The sequence below is a fragment of the Echiichthys vipera genome (genome assembly GCF_963691815.1).
Source record: "Echiichthys vipera genome assembly, chromosome: 11".
Taxonomy (NCBI): Eukaryota; Metazoa; Chordata; class Actinopteri; order Perciformes; family Trachinidae; genus Echiichthys; species Echiichthys vipera.
Window position 1 is genome coordinate 8461447 of NC_139836.1, and position 20063 is coordinate 8481509.

Genomic DNA, 20063 nt, shown 5'->3' on the forward strand with positions numbered 1-20063 from the left:
ACGAACCCTCTGGCAACACAAGTGAGCTCAAAGCCCTACATAAAGATGTGCAGTGGGGGTGGGAGTCACCTTCCTCTGACCTCATTCTCTCTGTTAGAAACAGCCCCCTGAAAAGATCTAATCTCAGATGGATGGCCATAAAAAAATATAATTTCATTAGCAGTTTAAAAGTTTGCCTATTGCCACGATCATAGACACATAAATGTAAAATTGTGAGACAGTTTACTATGTTGCTTTTGTTAAGTTAAGAATATATTACTATGGATTTTACCATTTGAAGGAGTTGTCACTACACCACAACATCATAGATCAATAAATTATTGGAATTAACTGTTGGTTGTCCAATCATAGCACAGCAACTGTAACTAGGCACAACAAGTCTGTCAAGATTTCTCTGCATTCTTCTAAAACCAAAAGAAGTAAAAGTGTAAGGAATGATTTCAACTGTTTCTTTATTTCAATGTCATGTGGATGTCATGCAGTCAGCAAGTCCATACAGTAAGGTTTTGGAAGTTTAGTTTGAGCTTGAAACACTAACAAGTCAGCAAAGATTACATTGTTACCAAATTCATGGAGCTAACGTTAGCTTAATTAATTAGCCAGCTACAGCTGATGAGATCTGCCATCATCTCTTGTCATTTAAGCCGGTAAAATGTCTGCGTCTTTCCGAAATCAAGGGCTTACTGAATTTTGAGGGTTAAATCTTCCACTGTATATCATGTAAACTGTATTTATGCCATGCGTAAAAATCTTGACAGGCATAGCAATTGTTATTGAGAATGAATGGTCAGTCCTCCTCTAACTTTATCAGTGCTCAGCCATGGCATTGACTGCTAATTTCGATATATCTTGTTGCACATAAAAAACACCATATGGACCTGTTAAAAAAAAAGAGTTTAAAAACCTGCTATTCATGGGAGGTAGTCTTTAAAAATGTAAACAATTTTGATAAAGGAACAATGCAGGGCTGGTTTTAATTGGTTTCCATGGGATATAATGTCTGGGTTGGCTGCTATATTCAATGCAGGAGCTGAGGGTTTCTCACAACACTGCACAAAGGCCTCTGCACAAACAGATACTACACACACAAACACACACAAACACACCGTAATAAATGGGATTACAAACTACAGAGAGTTTACATCTGTCAGTCTGTCAAGTAACTTCATTCGACTTTGTGGTTTGCGACCCTAGTCTTTATCCTCCTCATTTGCTACGAGGTTGCCTGAGCATATAAACGGGCACAGTGAAAAAGTACTTAAAGTTTCATTCACGTTTCCCGCAGGAATTGGCAAGGCGAGAGCGCTGCTTCTCTTCTTCCCTCTGTCATGAATCTAGTTCAGTAATCGAAGCAGTGGGAATTAACTGAATGCAGGCTGAATGTGTTTCTCAATAAAAGAACTGCACGACCCGAGAGCCAAATATTGAACTAACCTGACTTCTTCTGCAAGGCTGACTAAAGATAACAGATGTGTTTCCTTTATTAAATGCTCCTCTAGTCAATAATGGTCTTTAAGTTGCCATGAAAAAGTCAAGCAGATTTATGGTCAACAATAATCGTCTGGAAAGGTTGGAAAAGTGTGAACGCAGTGACACAAACAGCAGAAAGAAAAGACAAAACAATCAGCAGGTGTGAGAGAATCCACACAGATACTCCTCCACCATATAACCCCATTTTAATGGCATTGCCCTTGTCTTAATCCATTCCTCCCTGCACAGAAACAGGCACAGAGGCACACACCTCAACAAGTAGGAGTGACCTTTCTTCCCTCTGTTGTCACCTCGGCATCAAGCTGAGCTTTTGTCTTTGAAGACGCTCTGACACTAGAGGTGCAACGACTCTCATCACCTGTACATCACCTGAAGCAAACAAGGTTACATAAGACTTGAGAAATGGACGGAAAGTACATGAGGGACTGTCAACGGCTTTTATGAGGCGTTGTAGCTTGTTGTTGAAGGAAAGGAATTGTTCCAAACTGAAAAGGCAACCGGTACACTATGATTGATGAGACAGAAGGGCTTCTTCACGGAGGCCGCTTTGACATGCAACAGTAGAAAAAGCACAGGTGTAAATAATCAGATGAATAAAAGATGAATTCTGTTTAGCTACTTCAGTGTCAGGATCCTGCCATGCTGGCTCACTGTCACATCATCATGGCTTACTGGGACAACTGAATATACAGAGCCGTCGCTGATGTTATTAGCAACACCTGCGCATCTCTTACAATCACAAGTCAAAATGTCTACTCTGAAATAGAGCCAACAGAAAAGCTGCTGCTAGCAGAAGGTGCAGTCATTCAGATGTAAAATCACTGTCAGATCTGAGTTACCAGGAATTGGTTATTATCATAAGCTACCAATTATGCAGCGGTTGAATATACATACAACACCACTTTTAAATGAAATAGTCCAATGGAATATTTTTCAGAAATTTCAAGTTTAAATGTAACATGTCTGAATGCGAGCTAAATAAGAACATTCAAATTTGTGTAGGAAACGAGTTTACCTTGGAGGGAAACGCTGTAAGTAACACACTTGACTCACTGGGAATCACCACTGGAAGGGAGACGTAAGCAGGGAGCAAGAGTGGCACGTAAAGCTTTGATCGAGACACGGCAGACGGTGTGCGAGCTACGAGCATGTACAGACGTTTATGCTCAACCTGTTGTTCATGCCAGGGTTCTTTTTTTGACAAAGGTCTGAGAAGAACTCCTTTAAGGAATAACTCTTTTATTATTTGTGAGAGAGAGAAAAAAACATGCTGAGAAAAGTTTTGCTGTCATATCTGCTTGCACTACCTAACTGTCCTCTCTTGGTCTTTGTCGGAGTTACATGCTCACACTCAGACACACACAAACACACACACACACACACTATCAGCAACAACAATCATGTATGTGACGGAAAGTAGTAAGTTACTTTATACGTGGTGATGATAAATGTACGTAGCAGAGCAGTGTGTGTACAGTTTATTGAGTCCATGCTTATTTTCTTACTACGTACTGATTAAAGTGAAGGGAGTTAGCCCCAAAGCTAACAACAACTTCAGCTTAAGCTCACTATGATGGGCCAACCTTTTTTATGTAAGGGCTATTTTCAATTGAGTGAACCGCTCCTCCGACTTTTGTTAAACGCCACTTTAGTCACATTGTAATGATGAGCCGCTCCTCAGAGTCAGAAACGTTTAGCTGTTGGCCGTTAGCGACAGGTGATGAGGATAGTACAACAAGCACATCGGCGAGTCGGTCACACTATGGTGAGCGCAAATATAACGTTGGAGCTGGAAGGTTCTCGGTCAGCTACGGCAGCAACAGAGAGAGAGCTGTGTATAAGACGAGGATGGCGTGTTGCCGATGCTCCACTGTTGTTGGGTACGTGAATGGAAACGCATCCAACATGTAAATGCACATTGGATTAGATGATTAGATGGAGTGATTCATTTGTTTGTTAATTGGCCCCTTTGTTCACCCGACACCATGGCTCATACATATCACTCTTAACTCTTGTTGATTATGAATTTATTTAACATTCAGTGCACACAAAACAAGAAGGGCTTTATGAAAACAAGACAAAAAATGGGAACAGAGCAGTTGTGTTGGTTGATTGTCATTCCCTGTGGTTGGCTTGTTAATAGCATGGTATGGCAAAATTGCGGTTACAGCGACAGCCCTAATTCAAAGTTTCACATCCAAGTGCTGCAACAACTTTTGGATGCAAAAGATTTGATGTTTGTTTTTTTTTTGGCGTGCGAGCCCATATTAGTTCTGGGTCTTCAACTAGATGAGGAGCTGTGTGTGCTCTTAAATTCCCATCAGTCTTGAGGGCTGAAATGAACTGAAGAGTGCTCACAGCTTCAACCGATACTTCAACGTTGGACGTTCGAAGTGACACTTCAATTCCTCCTTTCAGTAATTCTAATTTAAATGCCCCTTCGACCACAACTTGTTCAATATTTCAGCAGTTACGACGTTCAGCTGTTCAACTGCAACGTGTCTTTAGAAAATCTAAATTTATCTTATTTTAGACATGGAGAAATTAGATATCTCATAATTTGGTACTTTGGAAAAAAACTGTTTAATGAGTGCAAGCATTTCTCCAATGAAAATACTGAACTGCACACATCTGAACTGTGATCAGTTGACTGCAATATGGTATTCGCCACCTACTGAGCATCACTGCTATGGCATATTATGGCGGCCCTCTGCTGTGTCAAGAGGCCAGTAGCTGCAGGCAGCCATGAAGTTAAAATGAATAAAGACAGTGAAAGAAATTGAGAGTCTGTAACAGAGATGAAAGAAAGTGAGCGCCTCAGTATTCAGTGCAAGTAATCAGCTATCTCTCTCTGCGTCTATCTTTATCCTCAACCAAATCTGCTTTCAATGCCTCACACACTTATCCTTGACGGGAAGAGTACACACTCAGACATTAAGGCAGATACACACACGCCTACGCGCAGAATAGAAGTTTATCGTTCACAGAAGTGGAAATTTGCCTTTGGCTTAACAAGGATGATCAAATGCATACAACACAATAAACAGACGACACAATTAACAGCATCGTCGGCATACACAATCACTCACATTCTGAATACTTTGTAAATCGTTTGGAGCAAAAATAACAAGTACACCAAACATGAGATGGCCTTCATTAACGCAGACATTTGTCAATTCTGCCCTCTCTCCTGAACACTGTAGCACATTCACAACAAGTGCCCTCCTTCAAAAAACGACGAGCTGGTGCTGTTCCAAGTTTGGAGGAAGACTTGGAGAGAGTGAAGCGCTGCTTTGTTTGGAGCCTGGTTAATAGTTAAACTAAAGCAACTGCACTCATTTAGTCAGCTCCGACTGTGCTAACAACTTTGTGCAGTGAAACTTATTTACACGAGGGCTGCAATTAATGATTGTTTTCTGTACAAATTAATTTACTGATCGTACCCACTACCGATTCTGTCTACAAAATTGAAAAAAATATTGACTAGACATTACCAAACCCCACATGTGTTTGCTTCTGATTGTACTTCGACCAGCAGCCAGGAATCCAAATTTTCCATTTAAGAAGGGAGCTGCTGTTTGACATTTCTGCTTGAGAAATGTCTTAAGCAAACAGTTAAATTCTGAATCCACAGTTGGATTCTGGACACACAGCTGCTCGTACTTATTCATTATTATTCACTAAGATCAACCTAAACCTAAATCTGAGGCGTCATGTGAGGGACAACGAGAAAAATAAAACTGCTACTCAAGATTAAATTTATTTCTTCAAAGGTTTTTGAAATGTCATACATTTTAAATCATCTTAAAGGGGAGTATGTTCACTTTTAAGTCTTTAAGTTCATTAACATATACAACTGATGATGAAAGACCCCAACTATCCATTGCATCATTTTGAATTAATTCAACATTTTGGGTACTCACTTTCTTGCTAAGAAATAGATGAGAAGATCAAGATCAGTCTTATGTTATTCTTGCTTTCTCACGCCCTAATACAACACTAGAGTAGGGTCATGCTAGGCTATTTTTTATGGTTCAGAATTTGATAGAATATCCACTGTGGTACTGCTGTACTAGCATGTTGTTGTTTTTTAAATAACCGAGGCTCTTCAACAAAAACCTTTATTTTGAAAAAATTAGAGAACAGTGTTCATTGTGTCAGAAGAGAAGATTTCAACAATAATTTCTTCTATAGGATTCAAAGACAAATAGGAAGTGTAGAGGAGACAGCTTTGAATGACTTCAGCACATCTGCACCCACAGGACATCACTAGTTCCTCACTCTGCTCTGGTTTGATCTTGGTCCATTCTGACTCAGTCTCTTCCACACAACATGCTCCTCAGCAAAGTTTTGCCTTTTTATTGTTTCTGCTGATGAGAGGTTTGGTCACCACAGAATGGCTTTCATACCAATTTGTCTTCAACGACGAAACACTGTGTGCCGAGACAGATCCTTGCCCTGTTCAGCACTGAACTGGCGAGATACTCCAGCTGCAGTGTTGAACCAATTCCACATTGAGAGTCTTCTCATAATCCTGTCCTCTCGTGCACTTGTTTTGCGTGGACGAGCGGCCTTTTTGAGGGACTTTAATGAATCTGTGTCCTTGTAAAGTTTCAATATTCTTGAAATAACAGACTGTGAACGCCCAACCTCTCTCTGATGGCTGAGAGGGTCATCCCTTTGGCCTTCATCTGGACAACCTGCTGTCACAGGGTTCCAGTTTGGATTTCTTGAAACCAATCACAGTCGTCTTGGGCAAAGATACATGCAGACAGCAGAAGGGGAGCAAGAGGAGGGAGGCTTGATCCAAACACTGTTCAAACTACTCTCATGTCTGTGGAGTAAATATGAAGCTGCCACCAGCGGCCAATTAGCTTAGCTTGAACCAAGCATATAATCCGGGAGAAACTGCTAGCCTGGCTCTGATAAAAATCTATCAACAAGTGCCCTCTAAGGTTCACTGATATCACAATATAGCTCGTTTTCTTATCTGTACAAAATTGTATAAACTAGAGACTATCTTGCAATGGGATGAAGCCAAAACCCCAAATCGGGCCAGGGGGCCTAAAGTGGTAGGGACATTACCCCTGCTCTTCATGACAATAGTTAGTTTTAAACTTTCAAAGCATCTTATGACTGTTTAATTTGGATGAAATATTGCCGTGCACTTTTAAAGTGGAAACACGAATGTCAAATGCATGCTCTATATATGTGTTTTGCTAGAAACTATAGCTAAGCAAGTTTTTGGGTCCAAATGGTAAAGGAGAATGCCTCATCTATAAAACTGCTTGCCATTGCTGCTATATGTACTGTATTCATACGGTAGCTGTTACGAACACTGGTCACAGCATTAAGTAATGCTGACGTTGTTCCGCGGTGTTGTGGGAGTTTTATTCTTCCACTTGACTGGAGGTTTGGACCCGGGTGTGTGTGTGTTTCTCTCCCTACTTGGAGCAAGGCAGAGTTCCCTTGCCATCGCAGTGATATCATAAGAGCTTTAACAATGAGATGTTTTATACGTAGTTGAATATTAATTCGTGTTAACATTTATCATGCACTAAACAATATTGGATCAAGAAAATCGGCAGTCCATGTCCATCATCGGCTGAGGCTGATGAAAAAAATCTGAATCGCCCCTAAAAATCCTTATTGGTCGATCCCTACAAGAAACAATCCAACACATCTGAAACTAAATAAACTATGCTATATAGCAGGGAAAAGAGAATAAGAAGAGACTTCTCTCAAATGATAACAGACTCAGAAGACTGGCATGAGTGCTGTTCTCAAATAGTTTCAGTGAGAAAAACAATGCAGAAACTAGCAGGATGTGCCCCTCAATCAATTCCACAGCCTTCCTTTGCTAATCAAACTATCTGCCAAAAAAGCCCTTTAGGCAGCTACGCTTGGACATCAACCTGACCGCCTGATTAGGTCTGCAGCCTTTTGAGCCAAACCTCGCTCTAATATTACCGCCTAATGTAGGCCATACTGTATGCTGTTTTCCAAGAAGCCAAGAGATACTGTTTCTAAGAGACCTGACAGGCAGTAAGAGACATCCAGAGTCTAAGTCAGCATCCACAATGCACTGCGCCACGGTTTGCTACGACTATCAGAGCCAGCAGCACTTTGAAAGATGAACAGGGTACAAGAGCTGCTTTAAGACTGCGAACAAATCTTTTCTTCACAAGTGTTCAAGGTGATCAAATGGCCATTAACAGTGGCTTCTTTTTAACGCGTATGTGCCATCCATCCACTTCACCTCACATACTGTTCGCCATGTTCAGCAGCAGTGTTTTATTGCTGCATAAAGGGATACACTTGAGCGTGCATCCTTGCAATAAGCAACATTATATCATAACCAATACCAAAGAACAGAGACTCAATCTATGCATCTATGCAGCATGATAGTGGTTATGACAAAGGCAGGTATGACGCCATGCTGATGCTGATGATGCAACTACACTGGCTCTTGACACAGCAGACCGAAATTGAAATTGAAGCGGTATTAGTTTTTTGTGGGTCATGGGGTGATAAATGGTAAATGGGCTGCATTAATATAAGGGTTGCAGCCAGCGATTATTTTCATTATTAATTCATCTGTCTTTTTCTCGTTTAATCGATTGATGTTTGGTCCATAAAATATCAGAAAATGGTGAAAAAAGTCGATCAGTGTTTTCCCAAAGTTAAAGATATTCAATTAAGTCCTACAAGACCAAAGAAATGAGGAAATACTCACATTTGGGAAGCTGAAAACAGAGAATTTGGACATTTCTTCAAATGGGTGTTGAGCTAGCAAAAGCACTGGCCATTCTGTGCAACAAGGGGTTCAGTGTGTAGCTCAAGGACACTTCAGCGTGCAGGCAGGATCGAACCGCTGAACTTGTAATCTACCTTCTGAGCCCCAGCTGCTTATTGATGACAGGAGTAAGAAACTGACTTCTGTCCGATAATAGAGGTCTCTCTCTCTCTCTCTCTCTCTCTCCCTCTCTCTCTCTCTCATCTCTCTCTCTCTCTCTCTCTCTCACTCTCTCTCTCTCTCTCTCTCTCTCTCTCTCTCTCTCTCTCTCTCTCTCTCTCTCTCTCTCTCTCTCTCTCTCTCTCTCTCTCTCTCTCTCTCTTCTCTCTCTCTCTCTCTCTCTCTCTCTCTCTCTCTCCTCATCTCTTCTCTCTCCTCTCCTCTCTCTCTCCTCTCTCTCTCTCTCTCTCTCTCTCCTCTCTCTCTCTCAGCAACAAACAAAGTGGAGAAACACACCATCTCAGCCTTGATGGGTTCAGTCCTGTGCCTCAAGGTTGCTCCACACAGAACAGCTTTCACAAACGTCACTCTGAACCTTTAGTTATTAACTGACGTGGCCACCGATCAACTACTGTAAGAGTGACAACAAAGGGCCACTAGTATTATTTTCAACAACCACTCCTTTGATAGTTATACGAATTAGAGATGGTCACTTTCTTTAGAAGGCTGTTGACTAAAAGCCCGAACCTTATTTGGGTTATCCTTGTATATAGGGATGCACACACACTCACACACACACACATACACACACACACACACCATATGACCATATCCTGCAGTGAAATGACCTAATTTCGTCAAGTTGTGCCTGTATCTTGGCCAGCACATTGATGATAGCTCTGCAGCAACAGTGGATTTCTCTAGTCTAATGGTAGAGATGCAGGGAATCTGTGCTGGGCTTATTGGGCGCACTTTCCACAAGCTTATTTCCCATACACTGACAAGCGATCGTGAATTAACATTACTTACATGCATGACACTAATCTTGTCTTAATTATGCAATTAACTGTGTGTCTTCAAACAGTCCATATTTCAAAGAGTTCACTCGGGCATGAACATATTTTTCTCACAGTCTGAGCAGCAGCTATTTCTCCTGTGACGGAGTGGTACCAGCTACACTTTCTGCCTCTCGTTTATCTGCACATTTGAAGTGGAAACTTTTCATGCTGTCGGTGTACGTTACGTGGGCGTTATTGTGTGTGATGAAAATACAAATTTAAGCTTACTTTAGCATCTTTTGTTATTGGATAAAAACACTGACACATAGTGTAATGGGAGCAACTGTGGCGCAGGAGGAAGAGCGGCCGTGCTTAAGACTAAGGATGCACAATATTGGATTTTTTTCGCAGACATCCGATATGCCGATATATTAGAACTTATTTGGCCGATAACCAATATCGATCCAAAAATGTATAAAAATATACTCGTCTTTTTATTCTATTTTATTTGCAGGGATCGTCAAGTCTCTATGACACGTTCATTCCTTGTTCAAAATAAGAAAAAGTACTTGGACTGACGTTATGTAAAACATGCTATACGTATTTATTTATGACAATTGCTTTTAAACAAAACAAGAAAGATACACCCTACTTAAAACGTGTCACGTCGTGCTGCACCGCTGGGGTATTTCACCTGTTTTAACCAAGGAGGTGGCGACCTATTTATTTATCTTCTTATTATTATATCATCCTGTTATCCGATATCCAAATTATAATTTCTTATTGACTTTAATTTAATTGATGAGTCTAAAATTGCCCGTAGGTGTGAATGGTTGTCTGTCTCTGTTCGTCTCTATGTGCCCTGTAATAGACTGGCGTCCTGTCCAGGGTGTACCCCGCCTCACGCCCGATGTCAGCTGGGATCGGCTCCAGCGCCCCCGCGACCCCGACCCCGGGATAAGCGGTTGAAGATGAATTGAATTGAATTGAATATCGGACGATACCGATATTGCCAATATTGACGTACATCCCTACTTTGGACCGCAAGGTTGGAGGTTCGATTCTCGGCTCCTCCTTGACCAAGACACTGAAGCCCTACATTTCCCGGCATAGCTCCAACAAAGTGAATAATAAAAAGCTGTGTTGTACATATTTAGACTTTACGCCTCCAGCATTTCCAAAAGACAAAAACAGCCTTTGTTATCCTATCCATGGTCATTTCCGTCCCCTCCGGCAGAGCAACAGCAACAGTCCTCTTCGGTTCCCATTTACATCCCCAGTAGAAACTTTGACAACTTCTCTATCACAGCCCAACTCTGTCAATATCACGGGCACCTACCGACTTGAACGATACCGTAGAATGACACTGTACATCAGATAATGACAAACACAACCGTGACCCTTACTTCTAAAGTAGTGCTCTTTGTGTGTGGGGGGGGGGGTTACTTTTCCATCACTTACCATCTTCCTTCTCATCGAAAACGGGTCTCTTTGAAGAACTGTTGGCTCCCATCCTCTTCTTCCACTTGCCCCAGTGAAACATTGATGCTCAGCTTGCATTCCTCGCCTCTTGAGGAGAAACTACAGCGCACACCCTCCTCAAAAGACAGCGATACTAACCGTACATTTCACCCCAAAAACCGGGTCCGTTATTTCGCTTTATTTAATGTTATCCGGTATTTATTCTACCGAAAATGTGAGCGCCGCGACTTTAAAGTGTCTTTAAATGAGAGTGGAGCAAGTGCCGACGGAGTGTGAAAGGTGTTTTTTTAAAAAGCCTGTCAGCTTAGTTACAGTTGGAGGTGAATACAACCACTCGGTAACGCCACTGGTAGTGTTCGGTTGTCTTCCGTAGCATGCCAGCCACACCAAGACACTTGTGTTTGGTCGGGGCTGAGAGGGAGAGCTACGTCGAGTTACACACGGTTGGATGAAGGGAAACAGGAAGTCAAGCGGTGTTGCCTCAAAAATAAAAGCTTTGTAAATAAATATTGCAGAGGCACCTCCGCCGCCTCAAACGGTTTTTATTTGTGAACTTAAAGTGTATACAGAACGTGTTACATGTGTTCAATCGTCAATGGTTGTGTTTTGTGAATTACCCTGCTTCTGCCCTTCAGGGCCACCGTAAGTGCGGCTATATATAAACTATAAATGGATACATTTAGGTTCATAAATGACATTAAAGAAATCCAGTTCAGTCAATTGAGATCGTAAATCTACATCGAACCAATCTGATATACAAAATTAATTTATCAGTGATAAAAATGCCAGCTTGACCAAAAAACTGTATGTAAAAAAATGTCTCTCTCTCTCTCTCTCTCTCTCTCTCTCTCTCTCTCTCTCTCTCTCTCTCTCTCTATATATATATATATATATATATATATATATGCAAAGCAAGTAAATCGGAAATCTTTTCGATCTGCTAAATCTGTGTTTTGTTGTTTTTAGGACAACAAAACACAGTTTAGCAGCTTTCAAGCCTTGACAGTATGAATAGCAAAAATATAAAAAAATGAAAATCAAGATACATATATGAATATGTAGAATATACACAATGAGGTGTTAAGAAGTAACGTACTGAGTAATGGTATGTACAAATGTTTTCCACTATGGACACAATAGCATTAAAAGTACTACTGCCTTTCTTATCTTTTACTGTAATCAAACGCCTAGGGGACCTTTATTGAAGACGTTATAATGACCTTTATTGTGAAAGTCCTAACCAGAAGTCACCCACTAATGCTCTGATTACCTTGACGCGTGTGAGAGTAGTGTGTGACAGTGACTGTAGTCGACGTAGCCCTGTATCACAGACTGTTGTGCATATTAACTTAAGAACCAGCCTCCGTGGGAGAAGCCAGCAGAGTTAAGCACAAACTGGGGCTCTCCCGTCGTTCCTTTACCAACAAAAACTGCTTCTATCCTTCAGCCCAAATAAACACCAGTAAATTAGTCCACAATCTCATTAGGAGATGGATGGGTGGTGCCGGACCAATGAGGGGGAAAAAAGGATTTAACGCTTTCTCTTCACACACACTCGGTTCATATTATCTATTACGCCGCGCATTAGCAAGTATTTCTAATACTGTTTAATGTAGCTTCGGTCTGTGGCCTGTTCACATTAACAAAGTCTTAATGTACGTATCTGTAGTATGAACACAGTTCGCCCTTTTCTATACGGTCCGTGAGTTCGCCTTGTTTGCACGTGAACGGCTGCCGTAGTCTGTGTTGATGTCGTTGCCATGGTTACAACGTCGAACTCATGAGGCGCTATCTAAAAGTTAGCGTGACACTTCCCCGCGTTTCATAAAGTGTTTATTGTAAAGAAGGCGCTTTATAGGCTACGAGTATGTTTATTGAAGTCCCCGGTAAGTGAACAGCATTAGTAAACATGGCGGCGGTACAGCCTTGTGTGTAGACGAAACTTGTTCTCTAACGTTAAACCTAAACTCACGTGAGCATTCTCATTTTCCAGACACCGGGAGGGCAATGCAAATGCATAACGGCACTTGAACGCCCCGTGACAATGGTGTCTGTATCCTAAACACCCCAGCATCTCTTCTACAATGTCTTCTTCCCCAGAGAGGGAGGAGGAGGAGGAGGAAGGGCCTGACCGGCAGCTGAGTTTTGTCTTTGGGAACGGTGTCGTGAAACCACAGACCCCACGCAATCCGCCCCGGGACGCAGGGGCACAGGAGCTCCCCGAGCATCTTTCAGCAGAGACATTAAGTCTCAGCAGAACTCAGCTGAAACATGTCGCAGAAAGTATTTTGAGAAATAGCACACTAAAGGTCAGTTTGCACTTCACTGTGCATTTGTCAACCTCTAACCATGTGGCTACAAATGCCACAGTGGTTTTCAACCAACAATTCCACGTCTCGGTATAATTTGTTTTTTTCTGCATTAATTCTAACTACTCATTGTACCACCTTCAGTACTTATATCTTGAAGGCAACCAGATATCCAGTATTCCAGATTCCATGTTCATCAGCTTGCCTAACCTTCTGTGGCTGGACCTCAGAAATAACCAAATCCCATCGCTCCCTGCTGGAATTGGCTCGCACAGGTAGGTTACTTATGCAACCTGCTCTTTGAAATATATGCAGATAGATTCCAAGCCCCTCGGCGACTATGGGAGTACAGTATGTTTCTTTGTCACATTTCAGAGCGTTTCTTAGATAGGTTTTTTTCTATTTTAGAGTTATGTTCAGCAGCATATTCCAAAAGTGTTTCACTGTTAGATTCTTTGTGATTTATTATTTTGTTCAACTTCCTCGTGTTCAGTTTAGGCATAAACACGTGTCAATCAACCCACGATCTGTGATTCTGTCCATGTAGATCTCTGAAAACAGTTCTTCTGGAAGGAAACCCCATCTCAGAACTACCACTAGAGTTGGGTGAGTTTAGCCCATTAAGCTTTTCTAGCAAACAATGTCTCTGGTCTTTGAAATAATGATCTGTCGTCCTTTTTCATCAGTTTCAAGGAGCCTCACTGGAAGCATATGTAGAGCTAGCTTACATGCAAGGAATAACTAGTTGTTATTAACAGATAAATACTAGGGCTCCACTGATATGGGATTTTTGAGACCAACTGTAGAGAGGAAATATTCACTGATTACTGATATGGAGCCTGGTTTAGTAATGTTTTCGCTGGAATGGAAATAGACCATACATTGGTTTTCTGCATTATATATTCTGTTTAAAAGGTTTTCATATCGCTCACATCGGAGAAAAAGATGCAAACGGTTACCGATACTATAATATTGATATGTCTGTAATATAATATTTATCGGCTGCTGGATATAATGGTCTGGCTCTAAATTATACACAATAGAGTTTCCTCTTGTTTCCGCTGTTGTCATTAAATTGAAATTCTGGCATAAAATCATCCCAGGGTCTTTTTCAGCAAATACACTCATCAAATAAGCCATTGAGACAATTTTTTTCGTGTAACAACTATTAACAGAGAAATTCGGGAGAGTCGCTAAAAGCCGAATGCAGCTAACACTGATAAGCCCGGGGCAGTACAGTGAAGGCATTCAAACGTCTTTCTTAACCATTAACACTGCTCAAAATAACACCAGACCTCTGCAGCAGCATGAGAAGAGTCCTTACACAGAAAACAAAGCACCAATGGGCTCCTTCCTTTTGGATTGACTTTGGTAATTGACTTGAATGGACTTTACTATGAGAGGAGCTGTTACCAGGTCCAGTTGGTAAGTCTTTAAAACACTCTTTTAATAAACTCTGTGTTCACTAACTACGTTGTTGGTTCTTCGTTTTCTGTGTAGGGACTCTTCTCATGCTACTGCAGAGGTTTGCTGTTATTTTGAGCAGTATTAGTGGTTGAAAAGCTGTTTTAATGCCTTCACCGCGCTGCCCCGAGCTAATCACTGTAAGCCGCATTCGGCTGTTAGATACTCTCTGGGATTTCTCCGTTAACAGTTGTTGCGTGAAAAAAAACTTTGTCAATGGCTTATTTGATGAGTGTATTTGCCAAAAAAGATCCTGGGATGATTTTACGCCAGAATTTCAATTTAAAACTGCTGCAAATACACTGTTGCTTCCATGTAAATTCCATGTTAATCAATGTTGGTAATCATGAATATACAGTATATAAGATTTTTCCATTGATGTTCTCATTGCAAATTAATCTTGATTAGAATGTCAACTATCTGTAAACATGGTTTTAAGGGATTCTTTATTTGTCCATTTTTCCCAGGAAATGTGATTACCCTCAAAGGTCTGAACCTGAGAAACTGCCCCATCAGTTTCCCTCCACAAGATATTGTGAACCAGGGGCTCCAGAGCATCCTCCAGTACCTCAGGAGTGCTATGGCTAAGCGGCCAGTTAGCATGAGAAAGAGTCCCCCAGGTGAATCAAAGGCACCTTAACTTTGAACAATGCAGCAGCAAGGTGTTCAGTATGCACATGCATTCTAGCCATCTGCTCTTTTTGTCAAAGATAGGACGACCGATCACAAAAATAGCTCCTTGCCCTGGTACCAATTCACTGGTGTGACTTCTGTTCCCTTGGAGACGGCCTGTGCCACTCGGCTGACTCCCACCCCCCCACCCCGCTCCATCTCTGAAATATTTTTAGCCAGATGAAAATGATCGATAACCTTTGGGCTCTAAACAGGAGCTCTCTGTCACTAAGCAGTGTCTGGAGGTAATCACTGTGAGAAGCCCAAGACAGCCCCCCACAGGAGAGGCTGCTGCTGCACAATGAGCAGAACCAAACCCTTCAATCATTCGATTTATGTCCCTGCCTGCAAGGTTATTAATGAAGACAGGGCTCCAGGTTGCCAGGGTAAATCTCCTTTCAGTTAATAGGTTCAGAGTTTAAGTTCATCAAATATGGATGTACACAATTCATTTTAATACTGCAGTCATCAACCCTTTTCAGCTGTGCTAACATGACATATGTAGCCTCAGTCTAATCATCCTACATGTAGGTAAAAGTAAAAAAATGTGGGTAACAGTTAAAAAAACATAAAACAAATGTGCATGCCGTATCTGCTGTTACGCAATAAGAAGGTAAAGTTGTACCTGTTATTACTAGTCATGTGAAATAATTGGTAAAAAGCTGGAATATCTTTGCTGCAGTTGGAAAAAGAACTCTTGTTTTCCATCAGTAATTCTACCAGCCACTAAAGCCGAAGCCAGCAATGTATGTTGCCAGTATTGGCTGCCCCCACAATAAACTTTTAGTAGCTGCCATGGTTGTTTCATTGGTAGAGTTGCCAGTGGTGGAGAAGCTCCAGCTGTCAGAGCTGATGGGGTCCAGTATGGAGGAGCAGGATGAGTCAGTGGATGAGGACGAGCTGCAGAGGTTCAGGGAACTCAAAGACAAGATGATCCTTCTGGACAAAGCTGAGCTGGGCTCAGTAGCACAAGGTGATAGAGAGACAAAGTTACACCTTCTACCTGTCATCAAAAGGTAAGTAAAGGTACTTAGAGAGATTTTAGAAGTGAAATCCCTGTTACAGTGTAACATTCAAGTATATATGCTCATGAGCTTCTTTTTTTTCTCACAAGAGTTAGAGGAGAAACTGACAGCACTCTTATCCGTACGTTGTGGCTTCACATTTACGGGGCAGATATGAGAGTAGTATTGATCCTCTTGTCTCTGCCGGAAAGCCAATAAGTATATTCCCAAAATGCCAAACGATTCCTTTAAAATCAAGAAAAGGCTACACAGTAGCCGAATACATGTAGAATATTTTTACTGGTTAAGGAGTGAACAAAACAATTACTTATTTAAATGTTTCTGCCTTTGTTGTGGTGCCATGTATCCAGGCAGCAATACATTCACTCTTTTTCCATCGGTTCACATTTACTGTGCGATGAAATTTGAAAGTGTTATTATCTGATAGTAGGACACAGGAGGTGAGATTGTTTTGTTTCAGTAGATGAGAAGCAGAACTTTCTTTGCTGAGTTTTGGAGTTGTGTATGGCATGGTGCCTTGGAAAATGATAGGACAACACTTCTTAATGACATTCTCTGCAGAGGAGACCAAGTGATAACAATATCTCGGGCTGTCTCCGCTGGGATTCGGACCTCAAGAGAGCAATAAAAAATAAAGCATTTTGTTTCAATTTATTTGTCAGAAAAAAGGCAACTACCAAGACCGGCTTAGTTCCCGAGCTCCCGCTGTTTGATTCTCAGCATTGGAAGAGACCGGAGGAGAGGAGACAGGCTGCGATGAAAGAGCTGAAGGAGAAACAGGCAATTCTTGAGCAGAGAAAAAAGTATGTCTATCTCTATGTAAAGTATCCTACTGCACTAGACTTTGACCATCCACATTGGATGAATTGCACAGAATATCCAGGCCTGGTAATACCAAAGATAAGACAGAATACTGTTTCATAAAGAAGGGCTATAGTGTCCCTAATTGGCGTTTGCCCCAGTGACCAGCAGTAGGAAATCCATACTATATCCACAATGTTAAGACAGAAAGAATAATCACCTTTGCAACTATATAGAAACAGCAACTTGGGATTAATTTTCCTTGACACAGATCTATATTCGTGCATTGTTATCTGGCTCTCTCACAGAAGCCAAGAGGCTCTTCAGAAGTGGCGTACACAAGCCAGGATCACACAGAAGAAGAAACTGTCTGAGCACAAGCAGAAGAAGCATGCAGAACAAAGAAACCAAGAGGTATGAGTGGAATAAATCCCCCAAACGTCCACCTGTCAACCACAGGGGGGCAATAGAGCGCCACCTCTGTCATACTGGGTGGAGGACTATAACATGAATGAGTTTTCAGGTAGTAGCACAATCAAAGTCAAAGTCAGTGATCCCGAATGATGGTATTGAGGGTTTTGCTGTTGAAAGGCAGCAACGGATGGCAGTGCCTGTGATGGAGGGTGCTGCATCAGTGATCCCACAGCAGCAGCATACAGCTACGTATCAGAACTGATGTATACATGCAGGCGTGCAGGAACAGCAGACGATGCAGATAGATGGTTTTGAGTCATGTGATTGTCTGCTGCATTTCCATGTATACAGCTAAAGTGTAGCAGTGAACGTTTGCGTTCAACCAGCAACATCAGTGTACAGTAAATATTCATTGGAGAATATTTGGAGGGTAATGTTTTACACAATGAGGCCGTTAAGCAACTGTAGCTGTAGATTGTGTTTGTAGGATGCGTCGCAACAGCTGCATCATCCTATGTGTAAACAAGCTCTGCACTCTACTGCATAAATACTGGTGTACATGATAATGAACAGCGCCTCTCTCTGTTACAGGAAGCAGAAACAGATTCAAAACCTGGTGTGGAGGACAGCAGGGATACTCGTCAGAGTCAGACGTCCTGCATGTCCATCACAGAGTATGAGGAGTCCAGGTAAATGGATGAGCAAAAGACTCTCTGCTCCAGAACAAAAATGTAGTACTTGACAACCTTAAACCTTAGACATTATAAGAATCAGAATCAGACCTGCCGCTTTGGCCAGCAAAGTTTTCAGTCGCGGCCTTGTTTGAGCAATCAATATCTCAAGGTTTTAAAATCCTAAATGCTAAATCTCCACAGTGGTGGGCACAGATACAATAAAGGGGATCAATCAGGCAAAATAGGTTCCTCTCATTACTGTACCTGATGAAAAGACTACTGTGCATATTGTATTTGTCGTATTTGTGACATTTAGGGTATACGACTTAAACTGTGATACAGAGCACCCTGAGCCATAGGGATACAGGGACAACAGGTCTTAAACAATCCACCAAATGGCACTTTGCATTGTCTCCATTGGTGGGCCACGCAGATGCAGGTGGAAGGTTAGCGACACCTGGTGGACAAAGAGAGACTGTACACCCACCACAGGACATCAGCAGTTTCTTTTGTTCTTCTTGAGCAACATTATGCCCCAAAAACAGTTCAACCAGATCAGATAGTACACTTTAGACTTTTCTGTTTTCATTGATATAATACAACACAACTCACAATCAGTTGTCTACCAGATAGAAAGTCCATGATACCACTAGCCATGCTTTGGCATCTAAATATTCAGTGTTTCAGTATGAAATGTTGACCTTTGACCTGTATTCTCCTCTAGATCTGTCCGTAAACTGGAGCGGCAGATCCGCTCCTGTGTTGAGAAGATGCAGGAGAGACGCAGGAACCCCAGGGGCACAACCAGCGAGCAGATGGCAGCGGCAGAGCAAGATGTGGAGGAGGTCAGACAAATTACTTCATTATTCACACAACTCATCTATATTGAATTTATAGGTTATTGATCCTGATTTGTTTCACCCCACTTTGAATGACAGATGAGGAAGCTGCAGGCTCGGCTTCTGGAGAGGAAGAGGATTCTGGGGAAAGATCTTAAAAATTGTTTCACCATCTTCACCGGAGACAGCTTGCCAACTTTCATCGACAATTAAACAGGGATTATAATGTCTTTCACAATGCATTGTAAAGAGTAATACCTTTATAAACGGCCTTTGTAACGCTCATATCGTAAAAATAAAGACCACAGAGCTACACTGGGCATGTGAGTCAGTGTTATATAATGTTCTTTCTCTTCGATTTATGCAACATCATACAAACTAGTCATGTTTCCTATTTACCACACCATATTATCATCACTAGAAGCTATTCAGTTATTAAATATACATTGAATTGCCAGGCATAACGGCATAGGCATCATATTTCCTGTCAATTATTGAAAGGAAAACTGAAATACCACCACACAGTGTAAATGAAACAAGGCACTAGAACTAGAGAGACCTGACATCAATTCCCCAATGATTTATTTTCATTCAAACCTTATCATAAATGATAGGATTTGAATCAAGAGTGGGTAGATTTGCAGGGTACATTTCAAGCTTCCAGTTAAAAGATTTAAAGGGCATTTCAGCAGATGGCACATGTAATGCTGCTGTGTGTATCCAAGTCCCCTGGAACTGATCCTAGTTTAAAATGATGGCTGTGTGTTGTGATTTATATTTAGAGGTCATGTTTCTCTCGCAATTGTCCAATATCACCACGCTATCGCTTACAACAATGCATCCATGTTTGATCCTTTCCCCACTATGTGCTTGTACTGTGATAGGGTTGGAGCAAAACGCCATTAGCATCTCGCTATGAAAACAGGAGGCATCCCCTTGGTAAAAGTCCGTACTTGAGAATGGCATGAAACAAGTCAAAGTGAGACAGGGAGAGAGGGGAGGCCTCGTCTGGAGAGATTTCTGCTCCTCCAGCACAGGGAGCGTGATGTCAGCGGTGGCAGCACTGTTGTAATTGACTTGGTGGGGGTGATGGCGTCATTTTATGCCCTGGTGTAGCCTCCTGCTCCAAACAGTGAAGGGGAGACGGATCTTTAGCCG

The 20063-nt window shown here is 41.7% G+C and overlaps 2 protein-coding genes across 2 annotated transcripts in view; one reads left to right on the top strand and one right to left on the bottom strand.

Annotated features, from left to right (window-relative positions):
- The window catches only part of stk32c (serine/threonine kinase 32C), a gene marked incomplete at its 3' end in the record, with an annotated part of 78865 nt that extends 68080 nt beyond the window's left edge, over positions 1-10785 (bottom strand). The window contains exon 1 of the mRNA XM_083922646.1: positions 10687-10785. Coding sequence (XP_083778772.1) covers positions 10687-10768 — 82 coding nt within the window. The 5' untranslated portion in view covers positions 10769-10785. The remainder of the gene's footprint in view (positions 1-10686) is intronic.
- A 1738-nt stretch (positions 10786-12523) lies between these two features.
- Positions 12524-19118, top strand: LOC310953938 (leucine-rich repeat-containing protein 27-like; the record flags this gene model as incomplete). The annotated part of the gene is made up of 11 exons (XM_083923203.1): positions 12524-12593; positions 12701-13016; positions 13161-13291; positions 13564-13622; positions 14948-15100; positions 15967-16168; positions 16840-16980; positions 17287-17392; positions 17984-18081; positions 18791-18911; positions 19005-19118. Exons 2-11 carry the CDS (start codon positions 12792-12794, stop codon positions 19116-19118), a joined length of 1350 nt encoding a protein of 449 aa, XP_083779329.1. The 5' UTR covers positions 12524-12593; positions 12701-12791.
- Positions 19119-20063: the final 945 nt, after the last annotated feature.